The sequence below is a fragment of the Stomoxys calcitrans genome, chromosome 2, assembly GCF_963082655.1.
Source record: "Stomoxys calcitrans chromosome 2, idStoCalc2.1, whole genome shotgun sequence".
NCBI lineage: Eukaryota > Metazoa > Arthropoda > Insecta > Diptera > Muscidae > Stomoxys > Stomoxys calcitrans.
The window spans coordinates 173,768,623-173,790,522 of NC_081553.1; the positions used below are offsets into that span (position 1 = coordinate 173,768,623).

General features: G+C 38.0%; 2 protein-coding genes across 2 annotated transcripts; both read right to left on the reverse strand.

Moving 5' to 3' along the window:
- Nucleotides 1-4,268: 4,268 nt before the first annotated feature.
- LOC106087273 (uncharacterized) lies at nucleotides 4,269-8,179 on the reverse strand. The gene is made up of 3 exons (XM_013252263.2): nucleotides 7,981-8,179; nucleotides 4,531-5,403; nucleotides 4,269-4,462 (listed from the first exon to the last, which is right to left on the reverse strand). Exons 1-3 carry the CDS (start codon nucleotides 8,177-8,179, stop codon nucleotides 4,269-4,271), a joined length of 1,266 nt encoding a protein of 421 aa, XP_013107717.2.
- Nucleotides 8,180-13,501: 5,322 nt separating this feature from the next.
- Nucleotides 13,502-19,966, reverse strand: LOC106087272 (uncharacterized). The gene is made up of 3 exons (XM_059361700.1): nucleotides 19,762-19,966; nucleotides 13,763-14,629; nucleotides 13,502-13,695 (listed from the first exon to the last, which is right to left on the reverse strand). The coding sequence occupies exons 1-3, from the start codon at nucleotides 19,964-19,966 to the stop codon at nucleotides 13,502-13,504; spliced, it is 1,266 nt and encodes a 421-aa protein (XP_059217683.1).
- Nucleotides 19,967-21,900: the final 1,934 nt, after the last annotated feature.

The window sequence follows — 21,900 nt, forward strand, 5'->3', positions numbered from 1 at the left end:
AGAATAAAATTATGCAATTCAACTAAAATTTATTTTGTATAAATTTTTAGCTCAATCCATGGTGGTGGTTTCCGATGATTCGGCCCGGCCGAACTTATCACGCTTTTACTTGCTAAATTTAGCATCTTAACCTTAAACAAGTAAAAAGGCATAATTTATGCCTCCATAGAAGCTTTATCGAAATATGGTCCGATTCGGACCAAATTCGACACGGATATTAAGTTTTGTTATAAGTACAAGTCATTGTTCAATTTTGCAGAACAAAATATTGGTTTTTTTGGTAGCCATATCCAAACATGGACAGATCTGAACCATATATGACACAGATGTCGAAAAGCCTAACATAAGTTACTGTGTCAAATTTTAGCGAAATCGGATTATAAATGTGCCTTTTAAGGGGCCAAGACTTTAAATCGAGATGTCGGTATATATGGCAGCTATATCCAAATCTGGACCGATCTGGACCAAATTGAAGAAGGATGTCGAAGCCCTAACACAACTTACTGACCCAAATTTCGGCGAAAGCGGACATTAAATGCGCCTTTCATTGGCCCAAAACCTTATATCGAGAGATTGGCCTATAAGGCAGCCATATCCAAATCTGGTCCGATCTGAGCCAAATTAAAGAAAAAAGTCGAGGAGCCAAACACAACTCACTGTCCCAAATTTCGGCAATATCGGACAATAAATGCGCCTTTTATGGGCCCAGAACCTTAAATCGAGGGATCCGTTTATATGACAGCTATATTCAAATCTAATCCGATCAGGGCCAAATTGAAGATAGATGTCGAAGAGCCAAAGAAAACTCACTGTCCCAAACATTGGATAATAAATGCGCGTTTTATGGGCCCTGAACCTTAAATCGAGGGATCTGTCTATATGGCAGCTATATCCAAAACTGAACCGATTAAGGCCAAATTGACGAAGGATGTCGAAGGGCTAAACACAACTCACAGTCCCAAATTTCAGCAAAATCGGATAATAAATGTGGCTTTTATGGGTCTAAGACTCTAAATCGGAGGATCGGTCTATATGGCAGCTATAACCAAATCTGAACCGATCCGAACCAAATTAACGAAATATGTCGAGGGACCTAACGCAACTCACTGTCCCAAATTTCAGCAAAATCGGATGATAAATTTGGCCTCTAAGAGTCTAAGACCCTAAATCGGAGGATCGGCCTATATGGCAGCTATATCCAAATCTGGACCAAATTAACAAAGGATGTCAAATGGCCTAACACAACTCACTGTCCCAAATTTCAGCAAAATCGGATGATAAAAGTGGCTTTTAAGGGCCCAAAAACCTTAAATCGAGAGATCGGTCTATATGGCAGCTATATCCAAAACTGAACCGATTAAGGCTAAATTGAAAAAAAGATGTCGAAGGGCTTAACACAACTCACTTTCCCAATTTTCAGTAAAATCGGATGATAAATATGGCCTCTAAGGGCCTAAGACCCTAAATCGGAGGATCGGCCTATATCGGAGGATCGGCAGCTTTATCAAATCTGAACCGATCTGGGCCAAATCAACGAAGGATGTCGAATGGCCTAACACGACTCACAGACCCAAATTTCAGCAGAATCGGATAATAAATGTGGCTTTTATGGGCCTAAGACCCTAAATCGGTGGATCGGTCTATATGGGGTCCACATCAATGTATAGTCCGATATAGCCCATCTTCGAACTTAACCTGCTTATAGACAAAAAAAAGAATCTGTGCATAGTTTCAGCTCAATATCTCTGTAGCATGATTTCAACAGACAGACGGACGGACTTGACTCGATCGTCTTAGATTTTTACGCTGATCAAGAATATAAATACTTTATAGGGTCCGAAATGGATATTTCGATGTGTTGTAAACGGAATGACAAAATAAGTACACCCCCATCCTTCGGTGGTGGGAATAAAAATTAAAAGTCAAATATTTCCAAAACCAGTAAAGATATTGCATACCTCTAAAAGTGATTTTCGATCATTATGTAGCAAAAAAATTTTGGAAAACGGACCACAAATGAAGAATTGCCAACCCGAACAATTTTTCGAATTGGCGTGTTGATCAATTTTAGGGCCCTGTCATGAGTCATCCAGATCACCTAGGATCTTTAAATTTTGCAAATGATCCCAATAACGCCTCGGCTCCATATATTTAAAATTTCAAAGCGTTATCTGTGTCCGTTCTCAAATGGCATATATTTTACTAGTGTTTTTCGATTCCAACGCACAGTGGGATAGTGCATCGGAGCATTTCCTATATCATTGCTAGACTTTCGCGGCTAACAGACACCGGCATGAGATCACAACAGCAGGCTTGAAACAACTTGGGGCTTCGAATGGAGAACAATTAGGGATTTTGCGAGTAGCACGGAATTCCTGACTTCGATTTTCTTTTTAGATGTTATTTTTTATACCCTCCACCATAGGATGGGAGTATACTAATTTCGTCATTCTGTTTCTAACACCTCGAATTATGCGTCTGAGACCCCATAGAGTATATATATATTCTTGATCGTCATGTCATTTTAAGTCGATCTAGCCATTTGCGTCCGTCTGTCCATCTGTCCGTCCGTCTGTCCGTCCGTCCATCCGTCTTTCGAAATCACGCTAAATTTCGAAGGAGTAAAGCTAAGCGTTTTAAATTTTGCACAAACACTTCTTATTAGTGTATGTCGGTTGGGATTGTAAATGGGCAAAATCGGTCCATGGTTTGATATAGCTGCCATATAAACCGATCTTGGGTCTTGACTTCTAGAGATTCTAGAGGGCGCAATTTTTATCTGATTTAGTTGAAATTTTGCATTAAGTGTTCTAGTATGACTTCCAACCACCGTTTAAAGTATGGTCTATATAAGTCCATAACCTGATATAGCTCCCATATGAACCGATCACCCGAATAGATTTCTTGAGCCTCTAGAGGGCGCAATTCCTTTCCGATTTGGCTGAAATTTTCCATGACGCGTTTCTTTATGACTTACATTAACTGTGCTAAGTATGGTCCAAATCGGTTCATAACCTGATATAACTGCTATATAAACCGATCTTGAGTCTTGACTTCGTGAGCCACTATAAGTTGTAATTCTTATCCGATTTGTTTGAAATTTTGCACGAGGTGTTTTATTATGACTGCCAACAACCGTGTTATGTATGGTTCAAATCGGTCAATAACCTCATATAACTGCTATAAAAACGGATCTTGGATCTTGACTTCTTGAGCTTCTAGAGGGCACAATTCTTATCCGATTTGGACGAAATTTTGCATGAAGTGCTTAATTTTTTTTTCACGTAACCAACACGCAGGGAATTCTCCTATGTATGCAGCGCATTGCGTTGGCAATTAGAAGAGTTAAGAGTTAGTGGAGGGAAAGAGGGACTAGTATTTATTGATATTCGTCTTAAATTTCTGAACGTGAATGTCGGTGGGAAAGACATTAGCCGGAAGTCGATTCCACATACGAATGGTTCTATGGTCGAATAAATATGAATAACACAGACTACTGTTATCGGTAAATGAGTAGACTGGATTCGAAGTCTGGCCCAATAGATCGTCAATGAAAATAAGAAAAAGGGAAGGGGAAAGGACAGAGCCTTGAGGCACACCTGCGGTCAATGTATACTCATCGGATGAGAACCCATCTACAACAACTCGTATAGTGTGATCTCTGAGAATGCTCGATATAAATCGAACGAAGTTATTACCGACTCCAAAAGCTACATGGCTTGATAAGAGATTTATCCAATATGGTTGTTTTGGTATGACTTCCAACAACTGTTCTAAGTATGATCTAGATCGATATATTATCTTATATAGCTGCCATATAAACCGATCTCCCAGTTTGACATTTAGAGCCTTTGGAGGGCGTAATTATTACTCGATTTGCCTGAAATTTTGTAGGCGGTGTTTTTCTATGACTGGTGTTTTTCTATTCGAAAAAGTCATTTAAAGAACTTGACAAATGCGATCCCATGGTGGAGGATATATAAGATTCGACCCGGCCGAACTTAACACGCTTTTACATGTTAGTACTTAGAGCGCGCAACAAGCCGATCACTGACTTATGCGTATAACTATACTGGCATGGGGTGGATTAATATTCCCACCCACTTTTAAACCTAAACTTACATAATGCGACTTGGCAGTTTTCCATTCCGCAATTTTTCAGATTATCATTTTTGTTTTATGATTTTACTACATTGATATTGTTTTTGTTTTTTGAACAGTCTTAGTTAATAGTTCCAATTACAATTATATTATTCATCATACTACTATTAAACCTCGAGTAGTCCTTTATTTAAAAGCCAGGGTAGTATTGATTCCATTTGTTGGCGATAGCGGGTATTGGAATACAGTTGACGCTTAAATGCTGCACCATCGTCTGAAGCACCCATCAAGTTCTCAAGATTGGCAGTATCCGTGGGATCGATAAGAACGCCACACAAGACATTGGTTAAGGTGACATATGCTGCAAATGAGTAGTCACAACCATTAAAGTAACATCCGTAAAAAACTGAAACTATACACCTTACTTACCCCACATTCCATTTTCATACAACTGGCAATGTATGTCCCTTATTGATGGTATGGCTTTGGGATATTTCAACAGCTTCAGATGATACTGCAAATGTTTGTGATAGTAGGATATCATATAGTCAAACTTGGACAACTTAATATCAATTTTGCAAGATGACATGATGAAGTACCACAAATCCTGTGCTGGCGAATTGTAGCTAGGTACCTGATAATCCACAAAATATGTGTCGAGAAGCTCATTACTATCGTTGTCATACCGGAACATTATGTTATTGGACCAAGTATCACCATGATTAAGTACCCTAAAAGCATTATCATCCTTATCGTCGGTTTTCGCCATTAGCTTGAATATTTCATCAAATATTTGTGGTTGAATTTTCTCAACCTTATCATAGTACAGGTCTGAGTTGGAAAATTGCCCAACACATTCCAATAGCATCGATGTTATATTACTGTACATGCCTTTAACCATGTCATAGCATTCTGGTCTGTACTGGCTTTTGCTATACTTATCGGGGTAATTGCCATTCCTTACCACTCTTACCGCCGAGGCAGCATGCCATTGAGCTAATTTCTTAAGGACGCTCTCAGCATGTCTCATATCTAAGCCTTCTAAACGATTGGCATTACGAAAGCCTTTATACTTCAGATTTTCCATGAGAATATATGGTTCAGTTGTTGGAAGTGTATAGGACTTGGCTCCAAATCTTACATGTACTCCAGCCTCCATTAAGATTTGTTCTAATTCCGGAACTAAATCACGATACATGCCAGTTTCAATATCAAATGCATTGTAACTTTTGATCATTTCGCGATAACTATCAGTGTCATGTCCCACTTTGAACATAAAACTGAGAGGTTTCAAGGAGCCATCTTTAACAAAGATAAACAAATAATTAAAAAGGTGTATTCTATATCAAAGCTAGTATTGATCTTAATGAAATCAAATTTATTGCAAATAAATTTAAATACATGTTTCCTCTCTATATTCGTACACATAGACTCAGCACTAGTACAATCGGGTAGATAACCTTTCGGTACATCTTCAGAACAAATCATCCACCCAGTAGGAATATATGGTATATATATAGTGTTAGCATCCAAGCTACTGCAAGAAGAGCACAGTAATATAAAGGGTTTTCCAACAAGAGATGTAATGTAAATCACCCGGTATTTGGGTAGTTTTCATTTTTGAAGACATTATTCTTCGACATTCAACAATGCTTTGAAATGAATAACCATTCACTACTACAAATAAAAGTGTGCCAAGATTCGGTCCACCACCACCAAATATCTCCAAATATCTGTAAGGGTTCAAGAAGTCAAATCCAGAGATCGGTTTACATGGAAGTAATATCAGGTTACAGGCAAAAATCTCACATTTTGTGAAAAAAATGTTTGCCTGAAGCACTTTTTGCTTTATTAACAAATATTTTTAATTTTTAGCAAAATATCTCGCGACTTCTGCTTATTTAAAATATTTTTAAAAAAATCGCGCGATTTTTAAAAACATTTTTCTCCTGGTGGACTCTTTACTTTTTTAACCATAGTAAAAATATCTTAAAAAGTTGCGTTGATTTTTGAAAATCGCGGGATCTGTGAAAATATTTTTTGCCTGCGCCGCTTTATTCTTATAAAACAATCGTTTGCATGATATACGTCAAGCAAAGTTGCCTTTTTCTACTACTTCTCTTTTTCGCAAACACTTCTTCCAATTTTGGTTAAAATCATATATGAAGATTAGATTAGGTTTAAGTGGCAGTCTGCCATCCGACTCACTTAGACGTTTTTGTCCATTGTGATACCACAGCAACAGAAGAAGGAAGATGCCTTCTAGTTTCTACCTTTGAACCATCCAGATCGCCTTAAAAAAGCCCAATAACTTGCCAATATTCACATTCGCTAAATCAGACAGGTTCTCAAAGAAATGAGAACCTAAAGTGAAACTCCTTCTGACTGCTAGTGCGGGAGACACACACAGAAGGTGTTCAATAGTCTCTTCTTCTTCGATGGCCTCACAGCTTCTGCAAAAGCCGTTGCTGTTAACCTTCAGTCTGTCAGCATGTTTTTCAATAAGACAATGTCAAGACGAACACAATGACTGAGACTTCTGTTCTAGCCAATAGCAGCTGTAGACCTCTTCAAGCCTAAATTAGTCCACATAGTTTTGGAATGCTCACAGCCCCTTATAGTGACCATATACGAAATTACATCACCAATTGTAATTACACTGTAAACAACACATTGCATGTGAGTGTTTGGGAGGTAAATGCATTATAAAAATACACACCAAATTCTAAATCGGAGTTTGACCCCAATTTAATAATAGGGCGCAAATTGCATATTTTGGGGTCATTCTTCATAAGAAAAATCACTCCAACTTTGGGGTCTTTTTTCACTTCCAATTTAGGCCGCAATTGTTATTGCGCCAGAACACCCTATACACATCCAACATTTATTATCCAAAAGTCTGCACTATCGGTTCACTTACATTTTTTATACCCATCACCATAGGATGGGGGTATACTTATCTAGTCATTCCGTTTGTAACACCTCAAAATATTCGTTTAAGACCCCATAAAGTATATATATTCTTGATCGTCTATATGTTCTGAGTCGATCTAGCAATGTCCGTCCGTCTGTCAATAGAAATCACGATTGCGGCCGAACGAGTAAAGCCAGCCGCTTGCACAGATAATTAATATTGATGTAGATCGTTGGGGATTGCAAATGGGCCATATCGGTTAAAATTTGGATATAGCTCCCATATAAACCGATCTCCCGATTAGACCTCTTGAGTTCTTACAAGCCCCAATTTTTGTCCGATTTGACTGTAATTGAGCATGTAGTGTTTTGTTATGACTTCCAACAACAGTGGCAAGTACGGTCCGAATCGGTCAATAACCTGATATCGCTCGCATATAAACCGATCTCCCGATTTGACTTCTTGAGCCCCTGAAAGCCTCAATTTTCATCGGATTTGGCTGAAGGTGTTCTGTTATAACTTCCAACAACTCTGCCTTGTATGGTCAAAATGGGTCTATAACCTGATATATTTAGTTCCCATCTCCCGATTTGACTTCTTGAGCCCCTGGAAGCTGCAATTTTCATCTGATGTAGCTGAAATTTTGCATTTTGTGTTCCGTAAAGACTTTTAACAACTGTTTTAAGTACGTTTCAAACCAGTCTATAACCTGATATAGTTCCCATATAAACCGATCTACCAATTTGACTTCTTGAGTCATTACAAGCCGCAATTTTTATCCGATTCGGCTCGGCCGAACTTAACTCGCTTTAGACTTTGAATCAACAATTTGAAATGTTGCAAACAGAATTACGAAAGTAGCGTAGTCCCCATCCTGTGACTCTATTAATTTAGTCATAACTCCTAAATTGTTCCTAATATTGAGAGAATTTTTGGTTTACGAATTGAAGTACTACATATCTTACCATTTAATGAAATCACAAATTCAACCTTTAGCATAAGGCTGGCATAATTCTCCCCTGGTGCTAGAGCCGGTTCAATTTTAAACTCCTTAATCTCTTTAAATTCTGGTTCAACTTCTTTTAGAGTTCCCTCGAAAAGTTTAGCCTCAACCCATTTGGGGACAATAGATAATTGTGTCTGATTATCATCGTTGGTGCTCATAGTTAAAATAGTGAAGTGGCGTAAATATGTTGACAAAATCCCCTAAAATTTGTAATCTTTTTTGACCGAACATACACCTGTATAAATTCACCGGTTAAATTCAAATCACGGCACAGCGGATACTGAGAGCCAAACATGTTTTGAAGAACTCTTAAGTAACTGTAGTATGGTGTTGTATAGTAGTCAATAGTAGTCACTACCTCAATATGCTGTGAATGAGACTACGCGCGGTAGTTTAACTGATATTGAACAGCGTATGTTAGATTAGACGAAGGGTCTCTCTCATTGAGCATTCGAGGGCTGTATATATGCTTGCATTCGTGAGGTTCAAGTTCTGACAAACATGACAAACAAGTAATTTAGAAAGCTTAATATGCAACGACATATGTACAATATATAAGAAAGAGAGAACATCTGTTCTCGTTTTCTTTCTCCATGGTTTGTTTTGTCCGAAAAAGAGATTTTATACAAACAAATTATTCTTGTTTGTTATGTATACAAAAAATGATTTAAAGCTTTCTTTTGGTCAAGTTTATGGGTGAATTTCATAACACAGACATAGTTGCCAGATTATTTTTTTTTTTAAATCGCTGCATATAATAATTTCTCACCGTAATAAGCAAAAAGCACATGAAGTAGATTTTTACAAAGAATTTTTGACAAAATGGAAAAAATTTTACATTTATAGAATTTTTTTTAGTAAAACCCTAAAAATATTTTGAATAACAAAAGAAAATCTGCTGAAACGAGAACAAATTTCTGCTGTTTTCAAAAATAGCTCACGGACACATCCCTACACTCAAGGAAATAGAAAAAATAACAACAAGAACGGGGAGACAAACTTCTGACATTGATATGTCAGTGCTGTATGATTCAAGTTTTAGGCTCAATGATAGAGGACCTCCGTTTTTCGTCCCTGTTCCTTCATGGTAAAATTTGCAATAATAACAAACTTGCATCCTCTTACATGCTCATCATAAATTGATCAGCAGACGTTTTCACCCAACATTTCAAACAGTCTCCTTGCTTTTTTTAAAGTACTTTTTTAATATCAGCAAAATCAATTTCGAACAGTCAGCAGTCAAAAAATCACTCTAAGGAGATAGTGGTAAATACATAATGAAGTTTCATGTAATATACAATATTCATAACAAATTAAAGTTAAAGTTACCAGATTGAGTGTCAATACGAGTATTGCAGCCAATAAACCGTACTACCTAATCGCTCTTCTCGCGAGAATTATCAATATACAACGCCCGGTTGTATATAATATCCCCATCCTATGGTGGAGGGTATAAAAACCTTTACCATAGGATGGGCGTATACAAATTTCGTCATTCCGTTTGTAACACCCCGAAATTTGCGTCTTAGACCCCATCAAGAATATATATTCTTGATAGTCATGACATTTTAAGTCGATCTAGCCATGTCCGCCCGTCTGTCCTTCCGTCCGTCTGTTTGTCGAAAGCACGCTAACTTTTGAAGGAATAAAGCTAATCGCTTGAAATTTTACACAAATACTTTTGGTTGGGATTGTAAATGGTCCAAATCGGTCCATGTTTTGATATAGCTGCCATATAAACCGATCTCGGGTCTTGACTTATTGAGCCTCTAGAGGGCGAGATTCTCGACCGATTTGACTGAAATTTTCCACGTGGTGTTTTGGTATCACTTCCAACAACTGTGGTAAGTATGGTTCAAATAGGTTCATAACCTTGAAAAGCTGTCATATAAACCGACCTCAAATCTTGACTTCCAATCCGATTTGGCTTAAATTTTGCACGAGGTGTTTTGTTATGGCTTCTAACAACTGTGCTTAGTATAGCGCAAATCGTAAGAGTAAGAGAGGGAATTACAGAGCACGACACAGGGGAAATTTATCGCCACTCCTATGGTGACCACCATAAATAACCTATTACAGATCCTGACGGAGGAAGAATTTTAAGCCTGCTAGGCAGACGGTGTTATAATACTTCTAAGGGATTATAAATGCGCCTTTTATGTGGCCAAGACTTTAAATCGAGATATCGGTCTATATGGCAGCTATATCCAACTCTGGACCGTTTTGGACCAAGTTGCAGAAAAATGTCTAATGTCGAATACAACTCACTGTCCCAAATTTCCGCGAAATCAGACAACAAATGCGCCTTTTATGGCCCCAAAACCTTAAGAGATCGGTCTATATGGCAGCTTTATCTAAATCTGGACCGATCTAAGCCATATTAAAGAAGTATGTCGAAGGGCCTAACACAACTCATTGTCCTAAATTTCGGCGAAATCGGACAATAATGCTATATGGCAGCTATATCCAAATCTAGACCGATCCATTTTGCAAAAGTATGTCGTTGGGGCTTAACTTAACTCACTGTCCCAAATTTCGGCGACATCGGACAATAAATGCGCCTTTTATGGGCCCTAAACCTTAAATCGAGAGATCGGTCTATATGGCAGCTTTATCCAAATCTGGACCGATCTGAACCAAATTAACCCTAAATCGGCGGATCGGTCTATATGGCATATATATCCAAATCTGGACCGATATAGCCCATCTTCGACTTTAACCTAACAGCTTATGAACAAAAAAGACTCTGTGCAAAATTTCAGCTCAATATCTCTATTTTTATACCCTCCACCATAGTATGGGGGGTATACTAATTTCGTCATTCTGTTTGTAACTACTCGAAATATTCGTCTGAGACCCCATAAAGTATATATATTCTTGATCGTCGCGACATTTTATGTCGATCTAGCCATGTCCGTCCGTCTGTCTGTCGAAAGCATGCTAACTTCCGAAGGAGTAAAGCTAGCCGCTTGAAATTTTGCACAAATATTTCTTATTAGTGTAGGTCGGTTGGTAATGTAAATAAGCCATATCGGTTCATGTTTTGATATAGCTGCCATATAAACCGATCTTGGGTCTTCACTTCTTGAGCCTCTAGAAGGCGCAATTCTTATCCGATTGGGATGAAAGTTTGCACGACATGTTTTGTTATGATATCCAACAGCTTTGCCAAGTATGATTCAAATCGGTTCATAACATGATATAGCTACCATATAAAGAGATCTGGGCACTTGACTTCTTGAGCTTCTAGAGGTCGCAGTTCCTATCCGATTTGGCTGAAATTTAGCATGACGTATTTTATTATGACTTTCAACAACTGTGTCAAATAAGGTTACAATCGGTTCATAACCTGATATAGCTGCCATATAAACCGATCTGGGATCTTGACTTCTTGAGCCTCTAGAGGTCGCATTTATTACCCGATTTGCCTGAAATTTTGTACGACGGATTCTCTCATGACCATCAACATACGTGTTTATTATGGTATGAATCGGTCTATAGCCCGATACAGCTCCCATATAAATCGATCTCTCTATTTTACTTCTTGAGCCCCCAAAGGGCGCAATTCTTATTCGAATTGGCGGACATTTTACACAGGTCTCCAACATATAATTCAATTGTGGTCCAAACCGGACCATATCTTGATATCGCTCTAGTAGCAGAGCAAATCTTTTCATATATCCTTTTTTTTTGCCTAAGAAGAGATGCCGGGAAAAGAACTTGACAAATGCGATCCATGGTGGAGGATATATAAGATTCGGTCCGGCCGAACTTAGCACGCTTTTACTTGTTAAAGACTGTAGCGTGATTTCAACAGACAGACGGACGGACATGGCTAAATCGCCTTAGATTTTTACGCTGATCAAGAATATATATACTTTATAGGGTCGGAAATGGATATTTCGATGTGTTTCAAATGGAATGACAAAATGAATACACCCCCATCCTTGGGTGGTGGGTATACAAATCGGTTCAGATTTGAATATAGCTCCCATATATATGTTCGTCCGATTTCGAGAAATATTCCAATAAAGTGCTCATTTGTTTACCGATTATCTCGAAATTTTGCAGGAAGAATTTTTCTTATGACTCTCGAACTTCCAGCTGAAATTCATAGACATCGGTCTTTATTTATGTCGCCCGATTGTATTTAAAGAGCCACTGCAATCGCATTTATTGCCAAATTGCCAAAATTTTACACAACGCTTTCTACCTCAATATCTGAGAAGTTTGCTCGAAATCGGTTCAGATTTAGATATAGCCCCAATATATATGTTCGTCAGATTTTACGTAATTTGCAATTGTCATTTGTCAACCATAGTTATTATAGTTTGAACATATTTTCTCGAAAATTGATACGGATTGTTTAATTACTCATCTGAAAACATCCGCCGAGGTCCATCAGAATTGGTTCAGAATTGGATATAGCTCCCCCATTGTTCTTGTACTATGTAGTTGGCACCATTATAAGACCAGAAATTTGTCTAGCAGCATTCGTATTAAACACATTTGGTCAAAATCCGGTGAATAACACCATCTATGAACCTATAGCAGCTATATCGAAATATAGTGCAATCTAGACCAAACTCGTTAGGACCTCGAGGGGTACAACACAACTCACGGTTCCAAATTTCAACAAAACCAGGCAGTAAATGGGCCATATATGGGTTCAAGACTGCAAGTCGGGTGATCGGTCTATATAGCAGCTGTATCGAAATATGGTCTGATCTGCCCCTTAATTCAAAAGTATGTCGATGGGTCAAAAGCAACTGGCTGTTCAAAATTTGATATAGCTCCCATATATATCTTTCATACACCACTACTGTGGTACAGGGTATAATAGATTTGTGCATTTTTGCACGAAGTGCTTTTTGTGATGTCCCAATATGTGTACAAAATTTCATCTAAATCGGTTCAGATTTAGATATAGCTCCCATATATAACTTTCGATTTGACCTATTAAGGTTGTAGAAAGCACAATTTTGAGCCGATCTCTACAAAATTTGGCACGAAGTGCTTTTTGTGACATCCCAATATGTGTGAAAAATTTCATAAAAATCGGTCCAGATTTAAATATAGCTCCCATAGATATATTTCATCCGATATTACCTTTTAAGGCTTTAGAAGCCACAATTTTGGTCCGATCTCTACAAAATTTTTCATGAGATGGTTTAATTGACATCCCAATACGTGTGCAAAATTTTATCAAAATCGATTTAGATAAAACTACCCTATATATCTCTTATGCGTTTCGACTTTTAAGGCTGTAGAAGCCACAATTTTCTTTACATTGTAAGAAAATCATATAAGGTTCTATTCGATATTTCAATAGGTAAGCGAAATTAAAGTCTGACTAAATTTGGATATAAGTGTTATCTATTAAAAGTATTACGTATACTCGGTGGTGTAGGGTATTATATAATCGGCGCGGCCCGACTTTTGCCTTTCCTTACTGTTTTTTTTATTATAAAATAAACAATTTAACAATCCAAAAGTCCGCGATTTAAAAGCCATGGCAGTATGGCTTCCATATGCTTGCGATAACGAGGATTGGAGTACATCTGTCTCCTGAATATAGTTGCATTCTCCGATTCACTCAGGATGTTGCTCAAATCGGCGTTTTTGCAGGGATCGCATAGAGCCGCAGCCATAACAATTGTAACAGTGGCATAACCTGCAAATATTTTTAGATTGGTTATAGAAATGCATTCTTCACTTTTGTATGTTTCATTGCAACTTACCCCATACTCCATGCCTATACACCATATAATGAATGTCCTTAAGCGTAGGTACATATTTGGCATATTTAAGCAATCTCAAATTTTCTATCAAATGTTTGTGATAGAATGCCACCAAGTAATCGAATTTTTCCAATTTGATTTCATATTTACACGATGACAAGATGAAGTACAATAAGTCTGGTGCTGGGGAAGTATAACGGGGAGTTTGAAAGTCAACAAAATAAGTCTCAAGTACTTCGCCTTTATCTTCATCATATTTGAACATTATGTTATTGGACCAAATATCACCATGAGTTAGAACTTTAAAGACATCCCCATCTTCCTCGCGTTCAATGGTCTTGTAGAGTTCGTCTACTATATTATTTTGCAATTGAACTACCTTATCATAATACCTATCGGAGTTGGAATATTCCTTTATACATTGCAGCAACACCTGCTTGGAATTTTCATACAAGCCTTTGACTATCTCATAACATTGGGGTTTTATATAGCCCTTGGCGATGTAATCCGGATATCTGCCTTTCGTGGCGACTCTTACCGCTGAGGCAGCATGCCACTGGGCCAATTTTTGTAGTACACATTTGGTGTGCTTCATGTCTAAACCCTCCAAGCGATTAGAGTTGCGAAAACCTTTAGTTTTAAGATTTTCCAGAAGCATGTGCATCTCATCAGTGGGTAACTTGTAGGCTTTGGGGGAAAATCTCACATTCAATCCAGCATCAAGAAACATTTCCTGCAGTTCAGGTATAACATCGGTATAAATGCCCATTTCCACATCGAAGACATTATGTGGCTTAAGCATTTCCCTATAGAGTTCTGTATCCTGGCCGACTTTCATCATGAAGCTAACCGTTTTAGTAGAATCATCTGAAAAAAATTTGACAATTATACATCCAGTATTATAATTAACTAGCAAATATATCTGTAAGGAAAATTATATTACAAATTTCTTGTAGCATAAGGTTAGGTAAGAGTGTTAGTCCTTTACAGACTCACTTAGACAATTTTAAGTCTACTGTGATACCACAAATGCGAAATACAAACGCCTATGGGGAGAATCTAATCTACTACTAAGGCTGGCAAAATATCGATGGGACCTTTAATTGTTGTTAGAATATCGATTTAAATTTTTGCAAAATTGAACAGAAATGGGTGACCTGACATTGAATGTCTCCTAAAAGATAAATGGCGCCTATAGAGGGCGCAATTTTCATCCGATTGGGATACAATTTTGTTCAATGACTTCCAACTGGTTTGGTTTTTTGCGGTCTGTGCATTGATATTCCAAATGCAAATTTGCCCATGAATATTCCACTAAGGAACAGGGACAAACTTCTCACATATCAATGAGTGCTGTCCGATTCAAGTTAAAGCTCAATGATAAAGAGCCGGCGTGATGCAGTTCGACACCTCTTTAGGGAGAAGTTTTTACAAGGCTAGTACCTCACAAATGTCCCCGGCATTAGGAGGGGACAAACACTGCTGAATAATTTTTTTCTGATGGTCTCGCCAGGATTTGAATCCAGGCGTTCAGCGTCAGGGCGGACATGCTAACCCACGGGCTACGGTGGCCACCAATAGTTTGATATTACTTCGATATAAATGGATCTCCTGATTTTTACTTCTAATTTTCATTTGAACTATAGGTGATGGAAAATTACCAATAGTATCGATATTTACTATTAGAAATATCGAATGTTGCTATTATTCTAGTTTACCAGCTCTACCCACGACCCTTTTACTGGCAGTTCGTGTACGCTACCAACTCGGCTGCCGGGGTGCCTTAATCTTATATTTAACAAATAAAGCTTGCTTAGCTCGGACGGGCCGAATCTTATACACCCTCCACAATGGATCGCATTTGTCAAGTTCTTTGCCCGGCATCTCTATATAGGCAAACAAAAGATAACGGATAAAGTTTGACATGCTTTTAAAGCTATATCAGGTTATGGACCGATTCAGACCATACTTGATATGGATGTTGGAGACCAAAGTGGAAGTCATTGAACAAAATTTCAGCCAAATCGGAAAAGAATCGGTAGATCGGTTTATATGGAAAAAAACACTTCATGCTAAATTTCAGACAAATCCGATAAGAAATACGCCCTCTAGAGGCTCAAGAAGTCAAGATCAGAGATCGGTTTATATGGCAGCTATACCAAAACATGGACCGACATCGCCGACATTTAATTTGCACTCTCATAGTAACCTAAAAACAAAAATTTCGTATCCAAATTTGTAGTAGAAAGACTAAGGGGACCGCCCCACCCCAAAGCCCACCAGGATATATAAAACAATCATGACAATGTGGGACACAGGTGAAAGATATTGGAGAGTACATAACGAATCTGATATCCAAATGTGGGGCCAGCTGATTAGGGGCCGCTCCATCCTCAAAACATCCGGTAAAACGGACATATTTACCAATCATGGCAATATGGAGCACAAATGAAAGCACTTTCGGAGTAAAGCATGAGTCTGATATCAACTTTTGGCACCAAATGTCTAGGGGGCCATCCCACTTCCATATTGCCCGCTAATATGACATATTTGCTAACCTTGGCATAATGGGGCTCAAAACAAGGTAATTAAGGGTAGAGCATGAATCGGATTTTTATATCCTCCACCATAGGATTTGGGTATACTAAATTCGTCATCCTGTTTGTAACTCCTCGAAATATTCGTCTAAGACCCCATAAAGTATATATATTCTTGATCGTCATGACATTTTATGTCTGTCTGTCTGTCGAAAGCACGCTAACTTTCGAAGCAGTTAAGCTAGCCGCTTGAAATTTTGCACAAGTACTTGGTATTAGTGTAGGTCGGTTGGGATTGTAAATGAACCATATCGGTGAATGTTTTGATATAGCTGCCATATAAACCGACCTTGGGTCTTGACTTCTTGAGCCACTAGAGGGCAAAATTTTTATCCGATTTGGCTGAAATTTTTCATAGGGTGTTTTATTACGAATTTCAACAACTGTGCTGAGTATGGTTGAAATCGATCCATAACCTGATATAGCTGTCATATAAACCGATCTCGGGTCTTGTCTTCTTGAGCTACTAGAGGACGCAATTATTATCCGATTTGGCTGAAATTTTTCATGAGGTGTTTTATTGTGATTTTCAAAAACTGTGCTAAGAATATTTCATATCGGTCGATAACCTGATATAGCCGCTATATAAACGGATCTGGGGTCTTGACTTCTTAAGCCTTTACAGGGAGCAATTCATATCCGATTTGGCTGAAATATTGCACGACGTGTTTTGTTATGACTTCCAACAACTGTATTAAGAATGGTTTTAATCGGTCCATGTTTTGATATAGCTGCCATATAAACCGATCTGGGGTCTTGACTTCTTGAGTCACTAGAGGGCGCAATTATTATCCGATTAAGCTGAAATTTTGTACAACGGCTTCTCACATGACCTTTAACATACGTGTTGAAAATGGTATGAATCTGCTTATTGCCTAATGTAGCTCTCCTTTAAACCGGTCTACCTTTTTTACTTCTTCAGCTCATAAAGGGCGCAATTCTTACTAGATTTGGTTGAAATTTTACACAATGACTTCTACTATGGTCTCCAATATTCAGTTCAATTATGGTCTGAAATGAACCATAACTTGATATTGTTCCAATAACATAGCAATTCTTTTCTTTTATCCTTTGTTTGCCTAAAAAGAGATATCGTGGCAAGAGCTCGACAAATGCGATCCATGGTGGAGGGTATATAAGATTCGGCCCGGCCGAACTTAGCACGCTTTTACTTGTTATACCCCCCACCATAAGATGGGGGGTATACTAATTTCGTCATTCTGTTTGTAACTACTCGAAATATTCGTCTGAGACCCCATAAAGTATATATATTCTTGATCGTCGCGACATTTTATGTCGATCTAACCAGGTTCGTCCGTCTGTCCGTCCGTCCGTCTGTCTGTCTGTCGAAAGCACGCTAACTTCCGAAGGAGTAAAGCTAGCCGCTTGAAATTTTGCACAAATACTTCTTATTAGTGTAGGTCGGTTGGTATTGTAAATGGGTCATATCGGTCCATGTTTTGATATAGCTGCCATATAAACCGATCTTGGGTCTTGACTTCTTGAGCCTCCAGAGTGCGCAATTCTTATCCGATTGGAATAAAATTTTGCACTACGTGTTTTGTTATAACAGATAACAACTGTGTAAAGTATGGTTGAAATCGGTTCTTAACCTGATATAGCTGCAACAAAACCCATCTTGGTCTTGATTTCTTGAGCCTCTAGAGGGCGCAATTCTTATCCGATTTGAATGAAATTTTGCATGAAGTATATTGTTATGATATCCAACAACTATACGTGGTATGGTTTAAATCGGTTCATAACCTGATATGGCTGCCATATAAACCGAACTGGGATCTTGACTTCTTGAGCCTCTAGAGGTCGCAATTATTATCCGATTTGGCTGAAATTTTGCATGAGTTGTTTTGTTATGACTTTCAACATTTGTGCTAAGAATATGTCACATCGGCCGATAACCTGATATAGCTGCCATATAAACCGATCTGGGGTCTTGACTTCTTAAGCCTCTACAGGGAGCAATTTTTATCCGATTTGGCTGAAATATTGCACGACGTGTTTATAGCCTAATATAGCTCTCCTATAAACCGATCTACCTATTTTACTTCTTCAGCCCATAAAGGGCGCAATTCTTACTAGATTTGGTTGAAATTTTACACAATGACTTCTACTATGGTCTCCGATTTTCAGTTCAATTATGGTCCGAAATGAACCATAACTTGATATTGTTCCAAATAACATAGCAATTTTTTTCTTTTATCCTTTGTTTGCCTAAAAAGAGATACCGTGGCAAGAGCTCGACAAATGCGATCCATGGTGGAGGGTATATAAGATTCGGCCCGGCCGAACTTAGCACGCTTTTACTTGTTTTTATAATAGCATCTCTTTTTTAAAGTTCTGCTTCTTTGGCTCGTAATTAATGCTAAAATCCTTCGAGCAAACAAAAATCTCAAATAATCAGACAACTTTTTTCTCTGTGTACCATGTTTATAACATCTCTGTGTGGTGATGAGGTAGAGTGCAAACAGCAATGCATCTGATTTAACAAGACGAAATGCTCAAACACTTAAAAAAAGGCATATGAATAAGGTCAATGATTCCTTGTCTCATATGTATGTTAAGCTTGATGTGCGCTCGCAGTTGTATTATCTTAATTTTTTGTGAACAATCATAGCCAAGTTTGTTTGCTCGACATTAATCTTGTTCGTCGGACGCCGCTTGCAATCACAACACCGTGGTGATAAGTTTGTTCAGTAAAGGTCAATAAATTTTTATTTAAGGATGTCATAAATTTCACAAGCCCGGAAGAAAATTTAAACAAAAAAATTCGTAATCTTAAATGGTCATTATTGGGTTGCCCAAAAAGTAATTGCGTATTTTTCATATAGTCGGCGTTGACAAATTTTTTCACAGCTTGTGACTCTGTAATTGCATTCTTTCTTCTGTCAGTTATCAGCTGTTACTTTTAGCTTGCTTTAGAAAAAAAGTGTAAAAAATATATTTGATTAAAGTTCATTCTAAGTTTTATTAAAAATGCATTTACTTTCTTTTAAAAAATCCGCAATTACTTTTTGGGCAACCCAATAGTAACAAAACTAATAAGCGTCCCTTTTACAATCTACTTTATGCAATTAATGAAAATTCAGTTCGGATAGAAGATCTAAAGAAGTCAACTTGAGAGAACGGCTTATATTGAAATCTATAAAACTTGAGATGGATGCTTTGGCTATGTTGGATGGTGTACTTCTGTTATAAATATGTAGCAATTGTTCTATCAAATTTCAGGGGTTTTTGAGCATTTGCCAAGTTAAATTTCTCATGTTTGATTTTTATTTATTAAAATATTGAGGTCTTGAATGGTTTTAGATGCACCATTTTAATAAACTTTGTAAACTACAAATGAATGCAGAGATGTATGCCATATGAGCCAACAAATTATCTTACCATTCAGCTTAATCTCAAATTGAGGTTTAAGCATGATTGTGTTGTAATTTTCGCCAGGAGCCAAGGCATAATCAATTGTAAACAGCAAAACTTGTTTAAATTCTGGTTCAACTTCTTTGAGCACATCTTCAAATAGTTCTGCCTTTATCCATTTCGGATAAATGCATTCCTTTTTCGAGGTAGTGTTGTTTTCACTGTCACCCATGCTTACAAAATTATTACGGAACAAAAAAGTTTTGTGCGAATTGTTTCGCAGAAAGGTTCTAACTGAAAATAAAAATCGCATGATGCCGATATTGCCAGCCGAAAATGTTCTCTGATGCAATTTATTACCAGCGAAAATTGAAATCTTAATTTGTGCAAATAAAGCACGTATTTGCTTATTGGGAGAAAATGAAAATGTTGATAAAGCTTTAATCAAGTTTCAAGAGTTTCACTCATTTTGAGACAAGTTGATAAGGGATATAAATAACAAGACAAGTGAAATGTGGATCAAAATCGATCGGACCGAATGTAATAAACTCTTAACGATGCATAGCATTTTCGGCTTGAACAAGTAAAAAGGCATTTAGTTCGGCCGGGCCGAACTTTGGATACCCACCACCTTGGGTATATATGTTAACCACATTTCGCCATAATCCAGTGAAGAATGCAGAATTTTTGCCCCATAGCAGCTTTATCGAAATATGGTCCGAACTGGAGCACATTCGACACGAATATTGAGTGGTCTATTAAGTACAAGTCATTGTTCAATTTTGCAGAACAAAATATTGGTCTTTTTGGTAGCCATACCCAAATATAGACCGATCTGAACCATATACGACACAGATGTCAAAAAGGCTAACATAAGTCACTGTGTCAAATTTGAGCGAAATCGGATTATAAATGTGCCTTTTATGGGTCCAAGACTTTAAATCAAGAGATCGGTCTATATGACAGCTATATCCAAATATGAACCGATCTGGGCCAACTTGAAGAAGGATGTCGAAGGCCCTAACACAACTCACTGTCCCAAATTTCGGAGAAATCGGACAATAAATGTGCTTTTTATGGCCCCAAAACCTGAAATCAAGAGATCGCTTTATATGGCAGCTATATCGAAATCTGGACCGTCCTGAGCCAAATTGAAGAAGAATGTCGAAGGGCTTAACACAGCTCACTGTCTCAAATTTCGGCGACATCGGACAATAAATTCGGCTTTTATGGGTCCAAAACCTTAAATTGAGAGGTCGAACTATATGGCAGCTATAACCAAATCTAGACCGATCTGTACCGTATTGCAGAAGTATGTCGAAGGGCTCAACTTAACTAACTGTCCCAAATTTCGGCGACATCGAACAATAAATGCGCCTTTTATGGGCCCTAAACCTTTAATCGAGAGATCGGTCTATATGGCAGCTACATCCAAATCTGAACCGGTCTGGGCCAAATTGAAGGAGGATATCGAAGGGCCCAACACAACCCACTGTCCCAAATTTCAGCAAAATCGGATGTTAAATGTGGCTCTAATGGGCCTAAGACCCTAAATTGGCAGATCGGTCTATATAGCAGCTATATCCAAATCTGTACCGATCTAGGCCAAATTGAAGAAAGAAGTCAAGAGGCTTAACACAACTCACTGCCCCGAATTTAGGCGAAATCGGACAATAAATGCTCATTTTATGGGCCAAAGACCCTAAATCGGTGGATCGGTCTATTGGCAGCTACAACCAAATCTGGACCGATCCGGGCCAAATTAACAAAGGATGTCGAAGGGCCTAACACAACTCACTGTCCCAAATTTTGTAGAAATCGGAAAATAAATGTGTCTTTTATGGGCCTAAGACCCTAAATCGGCGGATCGGTCTATATGGGGGCAATATCTACATATAGTCCGATATAGCCCATCTGCGAACTTGCTTTTGGACAAAAAAAAATAAAGTTTCAACTCAATATCTCAATTTTTAAAGACTGTAGCGTGATTTCAACAGACGGACGGACGGACATGACTAGATGGTCTTCGATCAAGAATATATACATTCTTTATAGGGTCGGAAATGGATATTTCGATGTGTTGCAAACGGAATGACAAAATGAATATACCCCATCCTTCGGTAGTGGGTATAAAAATGCACTATAACAGCAGAAAGTCTGCTGAAA